General features: G+C 41.0%; 2 protein-coding genes across 3 annotated transcripts; one reads left to right on the top strand and one right to left on the bottom strand.

Annotated features, from left to right (window-relative positions):
- Positions 1-701: 701 nt before the first annotated feature.
- kctd9 (potassium channel tetramerization domain containing 9) lies at positions 702-7168 on the bottom strand. Of its 2 annotated transcripts, XM_004072541.4 has the most exons (12): positions 7002-7168; positions 6724-6845; positions 6263-6306; positions 6077-6173; positions 5952-6010; positions 5745-5873; positions 5397-5464; positions 5222-5317; positions 4997-5146; positions 3178-3283; positions 2961-3094; positions 702-1526 (listed from the first exon to the last, which is right to left on the bottom strand). In XM_004072541.4, exons 1-12 carry the CDS (start codon positions 7047-7049, stop codon positions 1410-1412), a joined length of 1170 nt encoding a protein of 389 aa, XP_004072589.1. In that variant the 5' UTR covers positions 7050-7168; the 3' UTR covers positions 702-1409. The 2 variants fall into 2 exon arrangements, with proteins under 2 accessions (XP_004072589.1, XP_011477745.1); XM_011479443.3 differs by having other exon boundaries at positions 5745-6010.
- A 385-nt stretch (positions 7169-7553) lies between these two features.
- On the top strand, positions 7554-9629 carry ankrd39 (ankyrin repeat domain 39). Its single transcript, XM_004072540.4, has 4 exons — positions 7554-7866; positions 7990-8093; positions 8179-8382; positions 8473-9629. Exons 1-4 carry the CDS (start codon positions 7773-7775, stop codon positions 8617-8619), a joined length of 549 nt encoding a protein of 182 aa, XP_004072588.1. The 5' UTR covers positions 7554-7772; the 3' UTR covers positions 8620-9629.
- Positions 9630-22557: the final 12928 nt, after the last annotated feature.

The following is a 22557-nucleotide window of genomic DNA, read 5'->3' as shown; positions in this document are numbered from 1 at the left end:
CACAGCAGGGTGTCACAAAGTGGGATTAAGAACCGTCATGAATCACATGCAACCTGCAGAGCAAGTTCACACCTAATGCATGATGTAGTTTTAAATTTATTTAATTTATTTGCCGTTTAATTAACACAGCATCTTACATGGTGTTCTAGAAAGCTCACAGCTACTTTATTTAAAAATCTCATTTATGATTTTATCTAAAACAAAAATGAACAAAAGCTTGTTTTTCTCTTCATAGAAGTTTATTTTTAAGTCAACATTTAGACACACTTACATCTGTCCCCAAAGCAAACAGATCTGTCCTGTACGGCATTCATTAAGATATATTAAAATAAATAAAAAGACTTCCTCCTTTGTTTTTTTTACACTCTGTTTAAAAGAAAAAACACAACATGATTGCCTTCATCATTCACTCTAACAGGCTGGGTACCTACTATATAAATAAGTGATCAGTATTGCAGCGGAGCAGCTTTCAGATGCAGCCAGACAAAATTCAAACATGCAAAAACACAATGACTGACACCAACAGAGGAGAAACTCTTCACAATAACATCTAACCAGTTCCTTTTTGGGGGAAGATTTTGGAAGCACTCAATTTGTTTTGCTCAAAGTTCATAAAAAAACACATTTGGTAATTAAGGTAAACCAAACAAAAAACATGTGCAAAAAGCGTGATTGAGAGAAACTACGCAAAGTGATGTTTCGGGAGAATACAACAATGATGAAACGGCTCTTTTAAAGCATGCTCTGATAGATTATATGCATATAGTTATGCGGGATTAAGAGAAGTAATACAAGACAAACATGATGAATGTAACTGTGGATCGCTCGCACACTATCAGAGGTAGATTCACAGAGCACGGAAAACAAGTGTTTTTTTTTTTCAGGTAGGAACTGGAAATCCTCACAGCTCTCCGTCATGTTTTGCATATTTAAAGTAGCATAGTTTTTACTGGTGCACAAACAGCACTTCTCGCCTTTTACGCTGCCCTATTGTACTGTATGGCTTTGGTTTGCATTGCTCAATAATTCCAGCAAAAATAAAAGACATTTCAAGAAGAAATTCATTAACCACAGACAGGAAAAACTGGTAAATGTTTGGAACCCAACAACACTATGAAGTTCACAGGTGAGAGGATCTGAACTCTCTGAGCTTCGAGTGATGTAAATATAACACAACTGAATATAATAATCCAAACACTTTAACACACTCAAGAAATGTTTTTTTGGTGGTGTGTGCAGCTTAACATTTAAAAATGCATACTGACAACCTTGGATAAATCCTAGTGCAAGATATTTAAAGCTGTTTGTGGAATGCCAGGGAGACACAGAGTTCAAGGAAAGAGAGAATTCAAGAGATCAGTCGACGTGATATATGACAGGAACGAATGAACCAGGAAGCAGCCAGCTGGTTATCTGACACTCTGCGACATGTGCAGAGGGGTCAGCATCTCTTCAAAAATGGCTCCTTTCACATTGGAGCCCCTCAGGTTGGCCTCCTGCAGATCACAGCCAGAGAGGTCACAGTTCTGCAGACAAAAAGATGGAAGGAGGGTTTATTGGTTCAAGCCAAAAACATTAACATGAGATTATAATTTCATTTTAATTTTTATGAAGATGTAGGCAGAAAATTATTCAAATATTTTCTTGCCACTGTGGTCGGCAACCTGTGGCACCGGTGCCCCAATTGTCACGCAGAGGGAAGACAGTGGCACATGACAACAATAAGCACTTCATCTGACGTCTGTTTGCATCTTTCAGATTTAGAAAACAAAATTGTGTTTGAGTGATCATCTCTTCTTACAATGAGCTTTTTTCCCCCTATGGCATCATAAGGAAAGGGTTCATTCACGCAGCACTGTTACTGTGACCCCGCCCACCTATTGCCTAAATATAGTGCAACTTTTCCACGTCAGCCTTCATTAACGGGCAATTTAAATTTTTGCGCACCATAGGAAAAAAAAAAAGTACGTTTGCCACGGAGAAATGACAATGTGAGCTGTTGGTCATGTTTTTGGCATCGCAGTGGCTGACATTTATGAAGTCATAAGTTCAGTTTGTTAAATAATGAAGAAGCAAGGTCAGATTTTACTTAGACTTTCTTTTTGTTCTGCCAAATGTCATTTTGAAATGTGAACAAGTTTTAAAATTAAGACTACAGCTGATCACCACTCCGTTTACTGTGGGGTGAAAAATGAATAATGACATTGTCCAATTGTGGAAAATGTATATTACTATAATAAGCATATTCGTGAAAAAGTAAAAACAACTAATTTTACAAAGCACCCAATTACCTTACATGAAGTTACCCTGTCTCATAATGTAACAAAAGATGAATAAGCCAAAACACTTATTTTTTCATGTTAATGGTGAAGTTCTCAGAAATATTGATGCTATTTTGTTGTGATGTATCCAATCCTCTTGCTGTAGTTACGACATACGTTAAATGCAGTACTTTTACTTTTAAACAAACATAGATGCAATACTATTTCAACTTTGCCCTATTTCCCTGTGCAATATTGTTATGAAAGCACTTTTTTGAGTTAATACCAAAATATGTTCAAAAAAGCTATTTGACCTGCGGTTTGTGAATTATAGTTGCTGATGGCACAGTTGTTAAGGAGAACATTTCAAATTGGCACTTCAAGTCATAAACGTAGCGGACCCCCGGTCTATGATGAGCTAAACCTCAAATTTAGTTAATAGTTATTTGTTCACATTAGAAAATCTGCAAACAAAAAAACCCAATAAACCCCAGATTAGTTGCTTTTTGTTCTTTCAAAGCTTTCCTAAATTTCTTTCCAAATAATTTACTTAATGGCATTAGCTTTAATAAAATGACAGAAAACCTAAAGGCAAAATCTATTCGGGTTTGAAAAGCTGCATTATTTTTGTCACCAAAAAGGCTTAGTCATCACCATCGATTGCTTTTAAGGATAATCCTGTCTGATGGCTGACTTCACCTCCAGATCCGTTCCTGCCAAAGTGGCCCCCCGCAGGTTACAGTTCTTCAGCTTTGCATTTTTGAGGGTGGCCACACGCAGGTTGATTCCAGTCATTTGGCTTCCTTCCATGTCAACTCCTTTCAGGTTTGCACCTAATCATCAAAGCATGTAGTTTATATTAAAAAACAAAGCAAAAAGAAAAGTTAAAAGCGGATTAGGGACTCTGAGTAATCACCTTCCAGATTGGCCTTCAGTCCAGAGGGGTCCTCAAAGTTGCATCCTTTGAGAGAAGCTCCTTCAGCGTTTGAGCACAGCATCTTCACTCCTTGCAAATTAGCTCCCTTCAAAAAAATGACACATTCCAACTGTAATATTTGAAGTCATATTGCCAATGAATAGCCTCAAAGACACACTGTTAAATTTTTTTTCTGTTTTTAACATGCCCTTGTTGAAATTTTTCTCGTAATAGAGGACAAAAAGAAAATTGTGTGTGAAGGCCACATCATTGTAAATCAATAGCAGACGAAAAAACTGCTGTTGGATAAAGAGCTTATTTGTGACGTAAAAAAGACGATGGGCGAGCTTCCTGAGCTGATCCATTCTGATGCATCCACTTGCAGACAAATAGATCCATGCAGAGCTCTTAATTAACTTTTTTGTTAGTTGGAGTTTCCAGTAAAATCCAATGTCTACCAGCTAAATTAGATTTCCACACTCTTCTCTGGAAAAATTATTTGTGCATTTGAAAGCGAAACCGTAATCCTCTTTTTTATAAAGTTTCAGATGATAACTATTAATCTTGCAAAAACAAAACTCTTAAAATAAATAAAAGTGTCTGATGTCAGGTTTTATAACATTAGAGAAATGTAATGTTTTAACAAAAGACACGTCTTATTGCTGAACCTTTTTATGAACACACATTTCTTTCAACCATTAACTTTTCATCAAAGTTCTAATGTTTATTTCTAGTAATAGTCATTTATTTACATCTTAAACTTTTTTTAAAGAAATTAAGTTTATTCAAATCATTTATTCAAATTAAGAAATCAACTTTTTTTAAATAAAAAAATGTTTTTAATGTATAACAGAAGAATAATGATTAAAACTAGAACTAAACAATAAAATAATAATTTTAATTTTTTTCACCAAATATTTCATGCATAGAAAAAAACTAGCATATATTAAAATATCTGCAAGGTTTTTTTTATCATTGTGTATTTTTTTTACAGATCAGTGTGTTGTAGTTGTGAGTCTTAGTCATTTCAAAAAGTTCAATGACATGGAGCAACAATTGAGTGTGTGTTTGTGTTGGTTGAGGTCAGTGTGAGCCAAAGATAGAAATTACCAGTGGACCTGAATGCAGCTGAAGTATGGAAATTCAATGCAGTCCTTGAATGCACCTCCTCGCACAATAAGGTCAGAATTTACAGTTTGAACCAACTCTACGATGGATGTTTGTGGTAGCCGAGTGGGGGAGTCATGGTTGTGAGTTTGAGCCCCCCAGATGCTTCACCTCCCCAAGTGGCTAGTGAAACTAATTTTCTACCAGCCAAACTGAAATTTAACCCACATTTGGCGGGTCTTCGTTTTCCTCGTCAGAGCTGGTATCTGGCTCAAAACTGTACGGCTGGATAACTCTGATATTGCTCGCCATTTTTGTTGTACTGCTAATGTCGGTTGGGTGTGTGAGAGTCTGAAAGCTAGTGGGGGAGCGAGTCAACAGGGCAATGGGGAGGGGGAAGAGGAGTGGGGTTGCTGTGCATCAACTCAGAAGTGTGATCATAATCATGATTAAAAGACCACTGGGAACAATAACTCAAAAGATGATCAGAGTGTGACTTTAAAGCTACCGTATGCATTTGTGCTTAAAAAAAAGTAAAGAAAAGTCAAGGAAGTTATTTTCTTTTTCATTTTTTTTGGGTGGGGTGGGGTTTTCTGAACTGTAATCACCTAAAAAATCAGTTTAAAAATGGATTGGCTTAGCTGTCACTATTGGTAAAGGACGATGTTCATACTCCACATATGGATGTTTGAAAGAGCTTCTGGACCCTTACATCCAAGATGGCTCCAGAAAGGTCAGCCCGCTCAAGATTAGAGCAGCACAGATTAGCATGTGACAGGTTGCAGCGGCTCAGGTTGGCCATCTTGAAATTTATGTAGCGTAGATCGAGCCGAGACAGATCCCCGCCGCTGAAGTTCAGTCCCTATAAGAAGAATCAGAGCAGCATGTCAGCATACCTCCTAAAGGAAACGTCGCAAACATTCCTGCGCAGCGTTACCTGACAGCGGAGCTCCGATTTGGTGGGTGTTGCCATGAGGAAGCGAACAAACTCTTTCCGGGAAATGGGAGAATGGTCCTCAGGAGGCTGCAAGTTCTTTTTATAAAAGCAAAAATATGTGAGTCAAAACCAACAGGAGTCAGGATCAGACTCATCTGCAGCGCATTTATATCACCTTAATGGTTACTTCCAGCTGTTCAGCCAGTTTTTCAATCCCAAAGAAGCGTGCCTCCTCAAGGACTCCTTAAAGACATTTATTAGAGAAACTTCTTTTTTTCCCCAAGCTAATTAATTCGCTGATATTCTGCAAACGAAATGTTTTTATTGCAAAAATAAAAATAAATAAATAAAACAGTCGAGCCCCCACACTCGTTCTTTGAGATTTGAAAAGAAAAGCACAAGTTGTTTCTGTGTGGGGCATCTCGGACAAAAACAAAGCAAAGTTCTGTTCATCCTCTGGCCATAACGCTCTGTGGAGCCATTCAAAGACACTTGATTCTTCAGGGCTTGTCCAAATACTTACCTCTTACATTGATCCCTTCATTGATAATAAGCTGGCCGTGTCTTAGATAGTTGAGAATGGGCTCAAAGTATTCAGGGCTGCGGTCGATTAAGTAGGCCCCATGCTCGTCCTGCTTGTTACCCCACACATCTGGAGGTGGACAAAACTCATTTAAGATGACAGATAAAATAACAGTAGAAAACGTAACCATCTGCTTTTCTGAAGTACCTTTCTCCCGGAACATGTGAGCAAGCATGCTATCTGGCTCCTTGCTGACTAGAGTGCTTCTGCACAAAAAAAAAGACATTTAGCATAACAAAACTGACTTGCAACAATAATTTAGCCAATTCTACCTGGTAGTGGTGAATAGACGCCCCCCAATATTGAGGGTCAGCCAATCGGTGTGTACTCCCAGCCGCTCAGATGTAACCTTAACTTCATTCTGAAGGCCTGCCGCAAGGTTATAATAGGAAAGATGGATCGAAACATTATGGACACTAGTAGAAGAACGTAAAATATATGAAGCAAAGAAACCTCACCAACGAATGGATCTCCCTCTGACACATACAGCACATCGTCATCTCTGTTTCAAGAATTACAGACAGTTATGGGGTTCAACAATTTAGGAATAAAAAGGGATATGAATCATAAATCAATAATTTCAATGAATTTTTACTAAAACATGCAATATCTATTGTTATGTCCAATTCAAGGATCGCTTTCCGGGATTTGTAAATGTTTTCATACAAAAAGATCTTTGTTAACTTTTAATTCAATAATCACACATTTTATTAATAACAGATCCTTCTCATCTCATTATAAATGACTATGTATGTGGGGGGAGGGGTAGAAGTAAAATCATTTATTTAAAAAATCGATATGTAATCAATTTGTTTTAAATCATATCTTGTAAATTAAAATGTAATCAGTTTCCTATCTTGACAGTGATAACCAGCCCTAGTATTAAGACATCAACATGCTTAAACTGACAGGAACTTACCGTATTAATGCAATGTCATCTATAAGACCACCTCTCCCATTGTATAAACAACAAGCTTTGATTCCTAGCTTACTGCTTGCGACAGATAATAAATCAGGCAAAGTTCCGTAGACTGCTACCACCTGGACAGAAACACAAAACAAAACCAACACAGATAAAAGTCCCTCTACATAACTGCCGGATACTTAAACTAGCATAAGTTTATGTGATTCAGCGGTCATTCCGCGGCCCAGGAGCCAACAGTCAGAAACATAATTTACCCCTTTGTTTAAACCCACCTTGCCATTTTTAGGTGTCCCGTTAACAAATAGGGTAACTCTTCTCATTCTTTGAACGCTTTGGTTGTGGATAAATCTAAATTTTATTTGATAAAAAAAACGTTGTTTCTACCAGCTAGCAGCTTGTTTCCTGACTGACCAGCTAACTGCATCCGACAACACGAGACAAAAGACGCGTTCATGATGTCTGGGATTTTTTAAAAATTATTTTTTATCAACTGTTTTTTTTAAAGTGGTAAACATTTTAAATGTTTTTTTAGCAGAACTTTGTTTTAATAGCATTTTTGTTCTCAAATCACAATTACGATTTTTGTTTTTAGTTAAAATAGGGTGTCTAAATATATTTTATTTATCAAACTGTAACAAATCTTAGCTACAGGAAAATTCTACAGCTGAACGCTCAAAATGCTTATCAATAAGAAACACTTGATTTAAAATATATATATATTATTCTTTATTTATCGTAACCAATATTAAGAGAAAATTGAGAACTTTCCGATAGCATGTAAAGTATCTTCCTGCCTACAAGTCAGCCATTGGTCATCTGGCTTTACGTCATTACGTTCCATGCGTTCGTTCTATTGGCACTTTGCTTTTCGTTGCTAATGTTTCGTTGAGTCTTTCTAGACCATGCTGTCCTGTTTGACTAGAAATATCACGTTTCTGCTCTTCTAACAATGACATTAACGTTGTATGTTAGCTCTGTTCAAGCTAACGTGAGCTTTCCTGATTTTAAATAGCTTGGTTGGTCACTTGGTGTCATTCAACACAATGTTTAATTTGGAACAACAGTGTTCGTGTGGCTCCCATTCTGTTTCTTCTCACAGTGTTCATCAAACTCTCGATGAAATGGACTTTGAGCGAGGTTTGCCTTCACGTCTAAGTACTAAACTGTTTACCAGACAGTTTAAATGGTTGTTTCCTAAACTAACTCCTTCATTGACTTGGGTAACCAGTTTTCTAATCAGTTTTAATACCTGGTCTGCAGGAATCTGGTCTGCAGCAGTGGATGGGGACTTGGACAGAGTCAAGTCTTTCATCGACAAAGGTACTGATCCAAACCTGAGAGATTCATCAGGGTACACAGCTCTGGTGAGTGTTTTTGGAGAGCTAATCGGTGGTTTTATTGGTTTGCACTACAATTGTCATCTTTTCCTATTTGTTGCCTCTTTCATAGCATTACAGCAGCCGGAATGGTCATCTGGCTGTTTGCAAGATTCTTCTGGAGAATGGCGCCTGTGCATCACCTCAGACGCGAGGCGGGGCCACGCCACTGCACAGAGCAGCGTACTGCGGCCATCTAGATGTGGTCAGACTCATTCTGCATCATGGAGCAGACCCCGGACTTTGTGACAATGATGGTGCTTCTGCCTTGCATAAGGTGCAGGAATTATAAAATGAAAGCATTTCATAGAAACAGCTTGAGGTTATAATCTATACCCGTTTTCATTTTTCTATTTAATGCGTGTAGGCAGCAGAACAAGGTCATAAAGAGGTGTGTCAGCTGCTTGTGGAGCATTGTCCAGCTCTCTGCAGTCGGGCAAACAAGAGGCTTCAACTACCCTACCAGCTGGCTAAACATGCAGACCTGCAGGATCTCCTTAAACCACCTCTGTGATGACTGGTTCTTACTCTGCCAGAATTTGGATCCCTAATTACAGAGATCTTGCAACTTGTTTTTTATCACTTCACCCTAGTGGTGTTCAGCCCTTTTCCTCAAGATTTATCATCCAAACATCTATATGTCTACCTGCTGCTAATTACCTATATTAGGTGTGTTTAGTCAATGCCATCCCTCAGCAGACCCACACAGTAATGACAAGTCTTACTTCTTAAACGGTAACACAACAGCACAGTTGGAGGCTGACTCCACTCTCAGGCCAGATTTGAAGATGCCAAATGGGGTTTAGCTGGGGAGGTGTGGTCTGAATCTGTGATTGACAGCGACACTGAGATTAGCTTGAGGTAACATACAGTCCTGCTGCATCTTCAGTAATGGAGAGTGATACAGAGGAAATTGATGCCAGTTTTACCATAGAACTTTCTGTGGAGGTTTAGGATTTTTCTCCTTCAGCATTTCCCGAGGCAGGTGCTCAAGGTCCAGAACCTTATTGTTTCGAGCTTTTGGCTCCAGATGCTGCCTCAGCAATGCCTGACGGTTTGCAGGACTGAAGGGGACCAGTGTCTGAATGGTAAATAACGATAACATCATAGCTAATGAATGCTAAAGTATTAAAGTTATGACGATTAAAAAAAAACAACGTTCCCAATGGTGTTTTAATTATAATTAAGAAGTTTTAAACTAAAATCACACAACCTAAATGTCTCAAAAAGCCATATTTCATGTTTATCTGAAGCTACTGTTTCCAAAATCTCCTCTACGTGGGCGTGGCCATTGGTGCTGAGCTGAGTAATCCTGCAGAGCTTGACCCAAGCGGGGCCACAGACGACACCGACTGACCGTCTATTCTCAAAAGTTTATCTTTGGTGCTAAAGAAATAGTGAAAAGTTACATATTATTATTGGTTCCAAATTGACACCTTTTGAACAATGTGTGGAATGACAAAACAAATGTGTGTACCAGACCCTGCCGTTTAATAAAAAGAACTTTGATAAGCCTGTGAAAAATGTTTTGAATTACATGAATTTAATTAATTAATATTTTATTTAATTTAGGCTACATTGCACCAGCAACCAGCACTGGTTGTTGTACATAAAAGGAAACGGCACAAAGAAAGTGACTTTGCCCGTAATTTTCTAAATACGTGCGGGAGAAGTTGCGAGGAAAATGTCTACAAGTGGATTCATTAGAATGGAGTGGAGCAGGGAGCTTGTGGCCCGCCCATCGTATTTTTTTATGTCAAAAATAACCTCTCTTTCAAACTTTTCTCTTTAAAATTTTTTTTTCGTCTTTTCCTGATTCTCAATGATCTGGATAAAGAAATGCCACAAGAACACACAATTTTCATTGGAGTGGGTCTTTAACTGCAAACATGAAGTTCTGTTCATCTTCATTCAGCTCAAAAGAAGAACCAATTTTTGCAATCGCTGCTGTGCCGTCACGGTGTACCAATGCTATCATGCTATGCCTATGCAACACTTACTTTATTGAAGGAGTATGCAGAAATGCTGAGCTTGAGCTTTTAAAATGTCACAGCCAACGAGGCTCTTGCCTTTGCAGACCAGCATATATTACAAAATGTCTTACTTCTTATGGAGTACCAGCCACCCATGTCAAGAGAATGTTATTCTTCAAACATCATAAAGGCTGGTCCATGACATGGAAAAAGACACTGTCTCCACTGTATGTAAATCTCAAAAGCAGAACTGTAAGGCCTCATGGTGCCCTCTAACTGAAAACTGGCTGTCCCTATTCAAATCTTAACTCAAAACCCATCAGTTCAGGAAATCACTTTTTTGACACCTCCTCACCATTTCTGTCTCTTTTATTTGTTTTTATTATCTTTTACCTGTTTTATTTGTACTGTTGTCTTGAGAGTCCTGAAAGGGCACTTTTAAAATAAAATGCATTAAAATTTTTTTAGGAAAAAAGTAATCAATTTTAGAAAAATGTATTATATCTGCTGTAAGATTTTGTTTTATAGTAAAATTCCAATAATGTTTCACTTGTCCTTTTAACCATAGTGAGACACTTACTGATTTTATTCGGTTAAAACTGCTGCAGAAATAAAGTTTACCTACAGCGCACATCTCAAACACTGAGCATAGTTGCAGAAACTTAAAGTAACAGAAAATGAATAGATCCACATTTTTAGGCAAAGGAAACAAAAGTTTGTTGAGAACAAAGACATCTGTTGATTTAGTTTGTGTCTTGTGGGAATGAATACCTCAAGATAAACAAACGTTCTCTACATTAAATCTCTTTATATTTATGTTCATATCAAATTAAAGCTTTTTGTTACTCAAAGAAACTATAATGCAGCATGGGTATTTGTAATCTCTGTGAACATGACGGTTTTTGTTGCCAAAGCTTTCAGATGTTTGTTGTTGTTTTCAGTCTGGCAGTAGGGGGCGACATTGCATTAAGTAAACGACAACGGGTTTCTAATGTACCAAATGAACGTTGTCGCAGCTAACAATGATCTCATCCCATCCTCCTAGGATACTGCTGGAAAATTTAACAGTTTATTGTTGGTTAGAGAGGAGGGCATGAGGAGTAACTCTCGGCTGATATCACTGAAGGACATTGGTCTACCCTGTGAATGCAATCAATGCTTTGATAAAGCTCAGTCTCTGGAAAACTAACAAAAACGTGTGAAGTTTCCCCCTGACTTGAGCAAAATAGCGACTTTTTTCTTCTTTTTACTCAGTTAAGCACCATCTTTAGTCCTGCTGTTTTGACCTAAGCTGGAAGTTTTCCAAGCCAGTCTGAACTAACCAATAAACTAAACTGTTACAAACATAAAGTATGGGTTTCTGCCATTGAGGAACCTTTACAGAGCATCAGTCACACAACACATTTGACACTTAACCCATGCTGGCATGTCACACCTCTGCATGAGTCCTCTCAGTCTTTTCATGGATGTCCCTATGATTTCCACAGAAATACAAACTCTCGTCGAAAAGTTCTCGACACAGTTTGAGAAACTCTCATTGGATGCTGCTGGTGGGTGGTGTTTCCAAATTACCTTCAAACCACATCCATGCCGTGACTGGAAGGGTGCCAGGCCACATCTGGAGCTCATTGCAGCTGACGCCACACTGCACAAGGAGATGGGGTGTTTGGGGGTGGGAATGGGAGGGGTGTGGGGTATTTCAGTTCAGCGGATGCAAGTCAAGAGACTTGTTTATGTTCACTGACAAGTTCCTGTTCATCCACAACCTGAGGATCTTTAAATGTGGTAAGAACACACACTGAACCATCGGAGCCGGCTACATTACCCTGCATGTGTCCCTTTTTCTGCATTTACCCTAAATGTAATCAAAGTTGAGGGTCTAGACTTGTGAACATTGAGGTCATGAAAACCTCCTGTGTCAATCACCCAACCTGGAGAAATGTCGAGGGGCCTCATCCGTTTTTGATCATTTTTCACGAGCTGGTTCTAATCTAAGTGTGGAAACAATACATATATGTATGTAACTTTTAGGTCTCTTTGAAGAATCTGAATTACTTAGTTCATTTCTCAGACTGTTTTTCATAAAACAAAATTAGATGTGATTTTTATGTCTGCCTTTTGAGAGCTTTGGCATCTTTTGAGAACTCTGGGCAGGACTACACAAGATGAGGAATTTGGACTGCAGCTGTATTTAGCAAGATTTATTTGGAAAGCCATGAAACTTCCTGGCTTTAGAACCCACTTCCACCATAATGAGCCCAAGTAAAAGCAAGGACTAGAGGTTAGTCTCCTCAGAAATAGAAGGTGGTCTGTGTGCCATGATGTGGATTTGGAGTCGGTGCTTATAAGACTTTATTTTTAAGCACTTTTGTCTTGAGTGGATAATGAGAACAGCAGAGAATTATTTGTACCTACCCAAAAAAATTATAAACGATTCCCCAATTAAAAAAAAGATGATAAAATGTATATCTGTTGAATGTATTTTACAGATATTAATTTAATTATTTCCTATGTTCACCCAGTGCCAGAACAATGTCAAAGGCTTACCTGCTGCCCTTGGCAGATTCTCTACTTAAGTAATCAGGTAAATAGCTGGCAGATGGGCACATATTGAAACACAGTGTACCAGATTCTGGAGTAGAGAACAGGTCTGTGCTGTCCGCTCTGAACTCGAGAGGTGCTGTGTGGGTGCTGGGTGAGGGGGCATGTGTAATCAAATATATGGGGCTGCTCTAAAGAGATGATGTGTAATTCAGTTTGGATCCACTCCCACTTCAAAGAAGCGCATTTTCTGCTGATTGATGTCTTGCTGTAGATCTTGCATGCCTGCTGTCCAGGTTAGTGGGTGACAATATCCATGAGTCCAGTGGGCTGCAGGTCTGCTCTTCAGGCAATTAGCAGTGAGTTTTTTGGAAATGTATGAAATATCAAGTGTATTCAGACTGGAATAATCATTTGCCCATCGTCCGCTTGATTTGTTCCAGATCAAGCCCTGAACCTTGTGTTTGGTCTGTATTCAGACTGGTATCAAAAGGGCCGTTCTGTTACAGACCAAAGCTTGTAAACAAAACCATGTGACGAAAGATCTCTTCAGTCATGGCCAGGGGGGTTTTCCTGAAGGCACATTAAAACTAAGTGTGAAGCCAGAAGAAGGGTTAGGAGAAGGCTAACACGCGCTAACAACATTTAGCCTTGGATAAATATAAGATCCAAGCAGGCAATGCAGCAATGTGCATCTTGGCTGCATGTAAATATGTGGGAATAACATCAGCCTTTATTTAGTCGGGACACGACTGGAAACACAAATCCAGGTGATTGTTTGGTGTTTCTAAGGACTGAGTGGCATTCCTGCTTGGAAAAGCTCACACACCGCCCCAAAGCCACTGTGTGAGCTGGCGGATCGAGCTCTGCTCGGAGACAAAATTCTACCCGGAGACACAGTTCTCCTGAGTTCGGCAGCTCGTTCACCTAGAGCTGCGGGACGGATCTCAGTATGAAGCCTCCTACACATTGGGCACACGTAACAAAGCATCCTCCCTTCCCCTCAAACACAAAGTAAAAAAACACAGAAGTCCGGCTGCTCTGCTCAGAGACACGGTTCGCTCGGTCCTGCGGCAGCCGGGCCCGGACCGCGCAGGGTCCGGACGTCGGGGAACATGAAGCGCTTCTCTCCGGGGGCGAGGAGCCCGTGGATTGCAGAGGCGTCTGCGCATCGCACCGGGCGTTCGCGGAGCAGCCGGTCGGTCCTGTTAGCGCTCCAATGCCATCTCTGGAGCACAACTCCTTCTATGCATGATGTAAAACCAGAGTCCTTGTGACCCACGATTGGAATGAATTGTTTACATGCAGAACGGTTGGATCAATAATTGGCATAACCCACCTATCTCCAAAGAAATTTTGATCTGAACGAGGAAGAGAGTTACGAGCAACGTGTTTGCATTGACATATTTTTATTACAATCAGGTGTTCGTTTCGATTACTTTAGTCCATGTAAAGGCTGCTTGTGATTCAATGTGAACTCTGGTTGCAACACTCATTTATCATGACTCTTACTGTAACTTCAGTTCTTACAACAGCATGCTGTAGGAGGGGTGCCAAAAAAGCTCATCATCCTCTCCCTTCCTCTCGCTCATGGTGAAGAAAGAATTTAACATAGTAGGACAAAATAATTTGGCAAAACACAGTAAAACAGCTACAACTAAACACATTTTGACAAAAACCCACAGTTAAACCCAAATCTGTCCAGACAGGCAAAGGGAATGGTATCCCACAATTCTAAATCTAAATCTTCTAAATCTGCTTTATTACTGTTATGATTATTATACAGGGCCTGCTCTCTCATATGTTTTTTTAATCTGTGCGCTCAGTGCTTTTTTCTTCGCTGCAAGGAAACGAAAGATGGGTTAGCATTAGGCTAATATGTGCTAAAAACATTGGCCGTGGAGTTACTTAAAACTCAGTGCGGGCAATGCCGCAATGAGCATCTTGGATGTAAATATGTGGGAATTACATCAGCCTATATTTTTTCTGGACACCACTGGAAACACATATTCATATTGTAGCGACCTGGGGGTTAGCCCCGCCTACAGCCCCTAAGACTCAAGGCAAGTGGGGAATCATGGGGAAAACCATGAGTGTGAGGGCTGGAAGCAGAAGTGACGTCCATGCTCTTTGGCTGTTTGTGTGTGTTCGAATAAATGGGCATTGACGCTGAGAAGGCGATTTTGTTTCTCTACCTATTTCTGCCTCTCTGAGACTGGGTCGTGCGGTGTATGGGGCATGGACATCTCTCCAATGAAACCACTTAATTAGCAGCTCGGTTAACGTGATGCACTGGCTGGGTCGTTACATTGGTGTCAAAAGTAGGATCCTTAGCTGATGCTGCTATGCCATGGAGAGCTACGCCATAGAGCGAGAGATGGCTGAGATGGAGCAACAAATTCACATCCTGGAGGGACAATGGAACTTGGGACAATGGAGTAGCAAGGGCGAAATCATCTCCCTGATGGTACGAGCACCAGCCGTCATTTGCAGCCTGTCCCTGCGAGTCGGGTTTCGACGCCAGTGATGGACCGTCCAGAACCGTCTGTGATTATGTAGCTCAGCCCAGTCGAACTTACACGATGCAATGGCTTAACACTACTGGAACCACACCTGTCTCAGTTCAACTTGGCGATCGGCTATGAGGGCTGGAGTCCCAAGGAGACTTGTTACACACCCAGGCCTGGCGTTGTAGAGCGCTACACCCCAGGTACTACTGGACCTCTCATTTGCGGAGCTGCGAGACCTGTCGGCACTGACAGCAGCATTAGAGCAACGTTTTGGAGAGCAGGGTTCAACAGAACGGAACCGACAGCAGCTGGAGTCTCGTCGCCGTAGAGATGACGAATGCCTGGGGACCTTCGCCGCTGATGTGCAGTTCTTTGCTCGAAAAGAGTCTATTTCCCCAAGGTGACGTGCACCCTGATGGTGGTGCTGCCACCACTGCGGGGACGGTGTTTGATTCTGCTGGTTGGGCACATACTGGCACGGAACTGTGTCAGTAACAGATGTGCGAACCCAGCTAGGGTGGTTGGAACCCAGGATTGTGAGCATGAGTCTTCCGCCAGTGTGTTCATGTTTTTTGCTGTCTGTGTTGTTTGGTTCTCAGCTGTGTGAGGATTGTGGGGACACTTAACCCTCTTAAGTGGGGGCAGTGTAGCGACCTGGGGGTTAGCCCCGCCTTTAGCCCCTAAGACTCATGGGAAGTGGGGAATCATGGGAGAAAACCATGAGTGAGAGGGCTGGAAGCAGAAGTGACCTCCATGCTGTTTGGCTGTTTGTGTGTGTTCGAATAAATGGGTGTTGATGCTGAAAAGGAGAGTTTGACTCTTCTTCCTCTCTGAGACTTTTGGGGATTGTCCGTAATATGGGGCACAGACAACTCTCCAACGAAGCCAGTTTATCAACAGCTCGGATACAGTGACGTACTAGCTGGGTCGTTACAACATGATGGTGTAGAATTTCTCAGATCTGTGTAACAGCAATTCTGCCTTCTTGCTTCGGATCATGGGGCTTCGCGCTCCGTTATGCGAAGGCAGCTGCCGGTCTGAAGATAAAGCTAGTCCGGGGGGAAGTTTCGACCAACTGCGGTCCGTCCGAGGGAGGACCGTGGAAGGCGTCCATTTTAATTTTGAGTCATTTGATGCAGTTACAGTTTGAAAATGAAAAAGCATTTCTGTTAATCCATTTTAATTGTCAAATTAGACATTTCTAAATGAATTTGCTAGAGAACCTTTTGAAAATAAAATGTCAAATACCATTTTCATTATCATTTTAATTAAGTGACAGAATAAGCAGTGTTGAAAAAGCGTTTTGACGGATTACTTTTTCATTTCAATTTAGAGTAAAAAAAATGCAGCTTTATTTTGAAAATGAAAAAGGATTTCTGGTATTGACTTTTATCTTTAATTATGCTACAGAATTGCTTCCATACCCTGGGGGTATTTCAGAAGGCACGTTTAAACTACCCTGACTTTAACCCTGAACTCTCGCTGAAATCCGCCTGAACTTGCTTACTCTGGGTATGTCGGTTCAAAAGACCGGATATGAGTTAGCATAAGTACGCTCGACTTGGTAACCGTGGGTTAATGCGCGTGCACAGCAAGTATATAAAGGCATTCTCAATTGAAGAGGCGATTTCCGGAGTCACCATGGAAACGCATGGAGAAAAAAAGAGACTGTACTTCAGTGAGACGGAGTCGGAGATTTTAATGATGGCACATGAAGATCATACGCCCAACAAAAAAGTAATACGGGTGCATCAGCAAAAAGAGTTTCTGCTTAGATGAAAAATAACGGACCAAACAAACGCACAAGTTTTTATCTCATTTCTATTTTCATTGTGACGCATATGTATATAACTTATCCAACATAAATTAATTGCTTGAATTGGTAACATGTAGTTAAGTGAATTGGTAACATGTAGTTAAGTGAAATTTATTCAAACTAATTTGTTACATTTATTACAACTCAAATTTACATATTTATCAAGCTAAATGTCATTTTTTCTCCAATTTAGTTAAAGGTTTTTCATCTTAATTTATTGTACTTCTTGAAGTTTGAGGAGGCTGCAGATTTTCTCATTTTTATAACATTACAATGAAGGATTTAATGTGGACTTGCAACATAATACAATTACTCATTTATCATGACTCTTACTGTAACTTCAGTTCTTACAACAGCATGCTGCAGGAGGGGTGCTTGATAAACTCATCATCCTCTCCCTTCCTCTCACTCATTGTGAAGAAAGAATTTAACATAGGACAAAATAACTTGGCAAAAAACAGTAAAACAGCTGTAACTAAACACATAATGACAAATACCCACACTTAAACCCAAATCTGTCCAGACAGGCAAAGGGAATGGTATCCCCCAATTCCTTGCGCTGCCAATCTAACAGCAGCACCAAAGTTACACCTACTTAATTGAATTAATTTAAATAAAATTAAAATAACTGTCTGATTACTACGTGCTATCTTTAAGTTGACTGAACTCCAAAAAATGATTTATCTTCTCTGAAGCAAATAATTGAGTTAGATCAATGTAAAAAGTTTATCTTTCCAACATCGATACGTGGTCTTCTCACCCTCTCATGGTGGGAAAAGTATTGTCTGAGCATCTTCTTCCATTGAATCATCTTCAAATGGACACGCCATGCTGCTTCACCTCTCTGAAACCAACTAACCTTCAACTAAACCTGCCCCAGACCAGGTTATGTTTAGAGCATGAGTTGCTACATGGCAACTTGACATATCCTGAAACATAGCTCCATTTCTGGAACCGAAAGCTGAGGTTATCCGCTTCCTTAGCCTCAGACCTACTCTGGTAACTCACATAACCGGCTTTTTGGAATACCCCCCTTGTACAACAAGGGTGGATCAAAACAACAAGAGAAAGATGGACGTGCAGTGCTTTCTTATCGGGACAGTTCCCTTATTAAAACTTTATATTTTGATTACAGGTTTTAAACCTCGGGAACAACACTTTCTAATTGTTACTTTTGCTGCAAGGTGGTTACTGGCAAGGAGATGTGCCGTGTGTAGTTTAAACTCAGAGGATGTTAGCAACTGCCGTGCTGAGGAGACGTCTGATAAGAAGGTATGCTGTTAAGAGTTTATGTGTTTCACGTTAAAAATGTGTTTTAATGAGCCTGCATTTATCTGACCACATCTCAATGAGTTGCTGTACTTCATCATTGTGGTGTTTGGTTTTCAGATAATTCTGTTAAGAAAACTATTATCATCTAATAATGCATAAATTAATCCTGGTTTAAGCAATACAGGTCCAGTGGTTTTTCAATAGGACCCGGTCTTAGCTGGTGTCAGTGCGTGCTGGCTAAGGAGACACAGAAAAGCATGTGAGAAGCGTTTTCATCTGTGTTAAAATAAATGTTCTAGCAACTAAACAGTTGGACTTGTTGTTTCTGTTTTATAACACAACAATTGTGCTTTACATTTGTCTGCGGCTCATCTTTTGCTTCATTCCTACTCTGTTTACATCGACTACAGTGGCCGTTTTGGGTTCAGTTGTTCCACTCTGACGATGAATTGTATTCAGACTGAGGAATCTCAGAGCGAACCAAAGCTCATTCGATTTGGAAACAGAGACCACCTCTAAAAATATGTCAGAGAGTGGTTTCTGGTCCTGGACCAGGGTCCTTTTGTGTGTATTCGGACTGAAAATTTGTTCTAAGTTGTCGAATGACATGAACTCTGGTTCACTTTAGGGCTGATGCGGTTGAGCAGGTTGTCCCATGTCTGAAGGGTCGGCGGTTCAATCCCCACTCCCCCCAGTCAACTGTCATTGTGTCCTTGGGCAAGGCACTTCACCCTCCCTGCCTCCAGTGTGGCTCCACTGGTGTGTGAATGTGCATGATTGTCCCGGTGATGGTCAGAGGGGCCGTAGGTGCGAAATGGCAGCCACGCCTCTGTCAGCCTGCCCCCAGGGCAGCTGTCAGTAGCTTACCATCACCAAGTATGAATGATGAGTGAATAAATAATGGACACATTGTAAGCACTTTGAGTGTCTGGAAAAGCGCAGATAAATCCAATCCATTATTATTATTTAACTTAAGCAGACCAAGTGTGGAATACACCCTTAATCTTGGCAAGAAAAAAGGCAACGGTGTTGCTTTATAATCTCAAAAGAAATTTTTTTTCAACCAAATTAAATTTTATAATGGATTTCAAATGTGCATTTGGAAAAGGATTAAACTTCCTCCAAAATTGCACTGTTGCATATGAACATGGACATATGCACATCTCAATGGGTAGGGGGTATATTCCCCGATGTTTCCTTTTATTTATTTTTTCAAACTGTACAGACTGGATAGTTAGAGTTCCTTTTTATTGATTATGGAGATTTAATCTTCTCAAAAGCATTGCAAGATAAACAACATAAGCTGTTCCATATGACTTAAGAGGACAATTATAGAAGCTTATGGAGCCATACATATGGGTCTTGTCATTGCAGATGGTTGTTTAAAATCACAGTAATAAATCATCAGCCAAATCTGTAAAGACGTTCTACACAGTGCCTTCACATACCATCTTTTTATTTCATTCAGGCTTTGCAGGATGGTGCTTTGGGCACGTTTGAGTACCGGTACTCTGCATTCTTTTCCCGCGCTCTTTAAGAACTCCTTGAAGACAAACTCGGATAAATATAAAGTTCCTGTGACATTTTTCTCACAATGAAAGACACATGTGAAGAAAATTAAGCTTAAAATTGCATTTCTGAGTGTTTCTTTATTAAAATCATCATGAATGGGATCAGGCAAAAAAATGCCACGTTGAAGTTACAGTCAGCAGGCCTTAAGCTTCCTGCTCCGCTCCATTTTGATGCCTCCCCTTGCAGACAGATAGACCAATGTCAATCTTTTTTTTCCTTGTCCTTGTCATCTGGCTGAAAACTGGATAGCTCCAATATTGATCGCCATTTGTGTTGCACAGCTATTGGTAGCTTGGGGTTGTGAGGGTTTGTAAGTGTAACCGGCAGGTCTGCCTGTGACAGGTGCAGGCCTGCTTGATCGGGGATTTAGTTCAGCGGTGTCTGCCCCTTTATAAGGAACAGGGAGTGAGTTGACAGACAGTGCCTGCCTGCCTGCCTGCCTGGTGCTATGTATGGCTGAAGCTCCTCTTGTTGGGAGGATGTTAATCACTTTTTTTTTACTTATTTATATTCTGCTCTTTTAACTAGATGCTGTAAGCGGCTGGAGGTGTTGCAGATGTCATGAGCCACTGCGTGTTCTTTACCCACCCTTTTTATACATTTTTATGTGTTTTTAGAGCGGTGCTGTATTTATTGTGTGGTTGACTCTTTTCTTTTTATTGTTGTATAGGTCTGAGTCGGGCGCCGGTGCGGGTGGTGAGGGGGCCCCTTGTGGCAGTGTCTTCCTCACTCCAGTTCCCTCACTGTATTTGTTTATTTCCCTTTTAGTGTGTAGTGCAAGTTACTTTGGCACGTTTTTCTTATAGTGTGTGTGTGTGGATTTGTTTTCAGCACGGAGTGGAGTGAGGTGCGCTGCCGCGTACTGGCTTAGTCCACGGCCCCTCTCTTTCCCTCCCCTCCGGCACCGGCGGTTGGGTCGGCCTTCCTGTTTTATTTCTGCATCTCTTTTTATTGCTTTTATTTGTACAGCTAATCAGTTGGAAATTTGACTACTGTTGGTCGAAGAAAGAGGGGAGGCAGAAGGGTCCGTTGCCAGAGAGAGAAGGGAAAAGGCAGGAACATAGGTTTGAGAATAGGGACTCTTAACGTTGGCACAATGACAGGGAAAGGCAGAGAGCTGGCAGACATGATGGAGAGAAGGAAGGTAGATGTACTGTGTGTGCAGGAGACAAGGTGGAAGGGCAGCAAGGCACGTAGTATTGGAGGAGGATACAAACTATTCTATCATGGTGTTGATAGGAAGAGAAACGGGGTAGGAGTGATTCTGAAGGGGGAGTTTGTAAACAGTGTTCTAGAGGTGAAAAGAGTCTCAGACAGGATGATGAGCCTAAAGTTAGAAATTGAAGGGGTGATGGTGAATGTAGTCAGTGGGTATGCGCCACAGGTTGGCTGTGAGTTAGAAGTGAAGGAGAGATTCTGGAGTGAGTTGGATGAGGTCATAGAGAGTTTTCCCAGAGGAGAGAGAGTTGTTATTGGAGCAGACTTTAATGGGCATGTTGGTGAGGGCAACAGAGGTGATGAGGAGGTGATGGGCAGGTTTGGTGTGAAGGAAAGGAATCTGGAGGGACAGATGGTGGTGGACTTTGCGAAGAGGATGGAAATGGCTGTAGTCAACACTTACTTCCAGAAGAGAGAGGAACATAGAGTGACATACAGAAGTGGAGGTAGGAGTACTCAGGTGGACTACATCCTATGTAGACGAGGTCATTTGAGAGAGGTTAATGACTGCAAAGTGGTGGTAGGAGAGAGTGTAGCCAGACAGCACCGCATGGTGGTGTGTAAGATGACTCTGGAGGTCAGGAAGAAGAAGATAGGGAAAACAGAAAAGAAGACCAAGTGGTGGAAGCTACAGAATGAAGAAACTTGTGAGGAATTTAGGCAGAAGTTGAGGCAGGTCCTGGGTGGTCAGGATGAACTTCCAGATGACTGGGAAACTACAGCAGAGATTATCAGGGAAACAGGTAGGAAGGTGCTAGGTGTGTCATCTGGAAAGAGGAAAGACGGTAAAGAGACTTGGTGGTGGAATGAGGAAGTACAGGAATGCGTCCAGAGGAAGAGGTTGGCTAAAAGGAAGTGGGATGTAGAAAGGACTGAGGAAGGTAGACAGGAGTACAAGGAAGCGCAGCGTAGAGTGAAGAGAGAGGTGGCAAAGGCCAAACAGAAAGCTTACGATGAGCTTTATGACAGGTTAGACACAAAGGAAGGAGAGAAGGACTTGTACAGGCTAGCCAGACAGAGAGACAGAGATGGGAAGGACGTGCAACAGATAAGGGCGATTAAGGACAGAGATGGAAAGGTGCTAACAACCCAAGAGAGTGTACAGAAAAGATGGAAGGAGTATTTTGAGGAGCTGATGAACGAGGAAAATGACAGGGAAAGAAGGGAGGAAGATGTGGTTGTTGTGGAGCAGGAAGTAGCAGAGATTGGAAAGGATGAGGTTAGGAAGGCTCTGAAAAGGATGAAGAGCGGAAAGGCCGTTGGTCCTGATGACGTACCTGTGGAGGTATGGAAGTGCTTAGGAGAGACAGCAGTGGAATTTCTAACAAGGTTGTTCAATAGGATTTTAGAGAGTGAGAAGATGCCTGAGGAATGGAGGAGAAGCGTTCTGGTCCCGATCTTTAAGAACAAGGGTGACACGCAGAACTGCAGCAACTATAGAGGAATAAAGTTGATGAGCCACACAATGAAGCTGTGGGAAAGAGTAGTGGAAGCCAGGCTTAGGAAGAAGGTGGAGATTTGTGAGCAGCAGTATGGTTTCATGCCCCGTA

The sequence above is a fragment of the Oryzias latipes genome, chromosome 9 (assembly GCF_002234675.1).
Source record: "Oryzias latipes chromosome 9, ASM223467v1".
Lineage (NCBI taxonomy): Eukaryota > Metazoa > Chordata > Actinopteri > Beloniformes > Adrianichthyidae > Oryzias > Oryzias latipes.
This window is presented reverse-complemented; position numbering and strand designations above follow the sequence as displayed.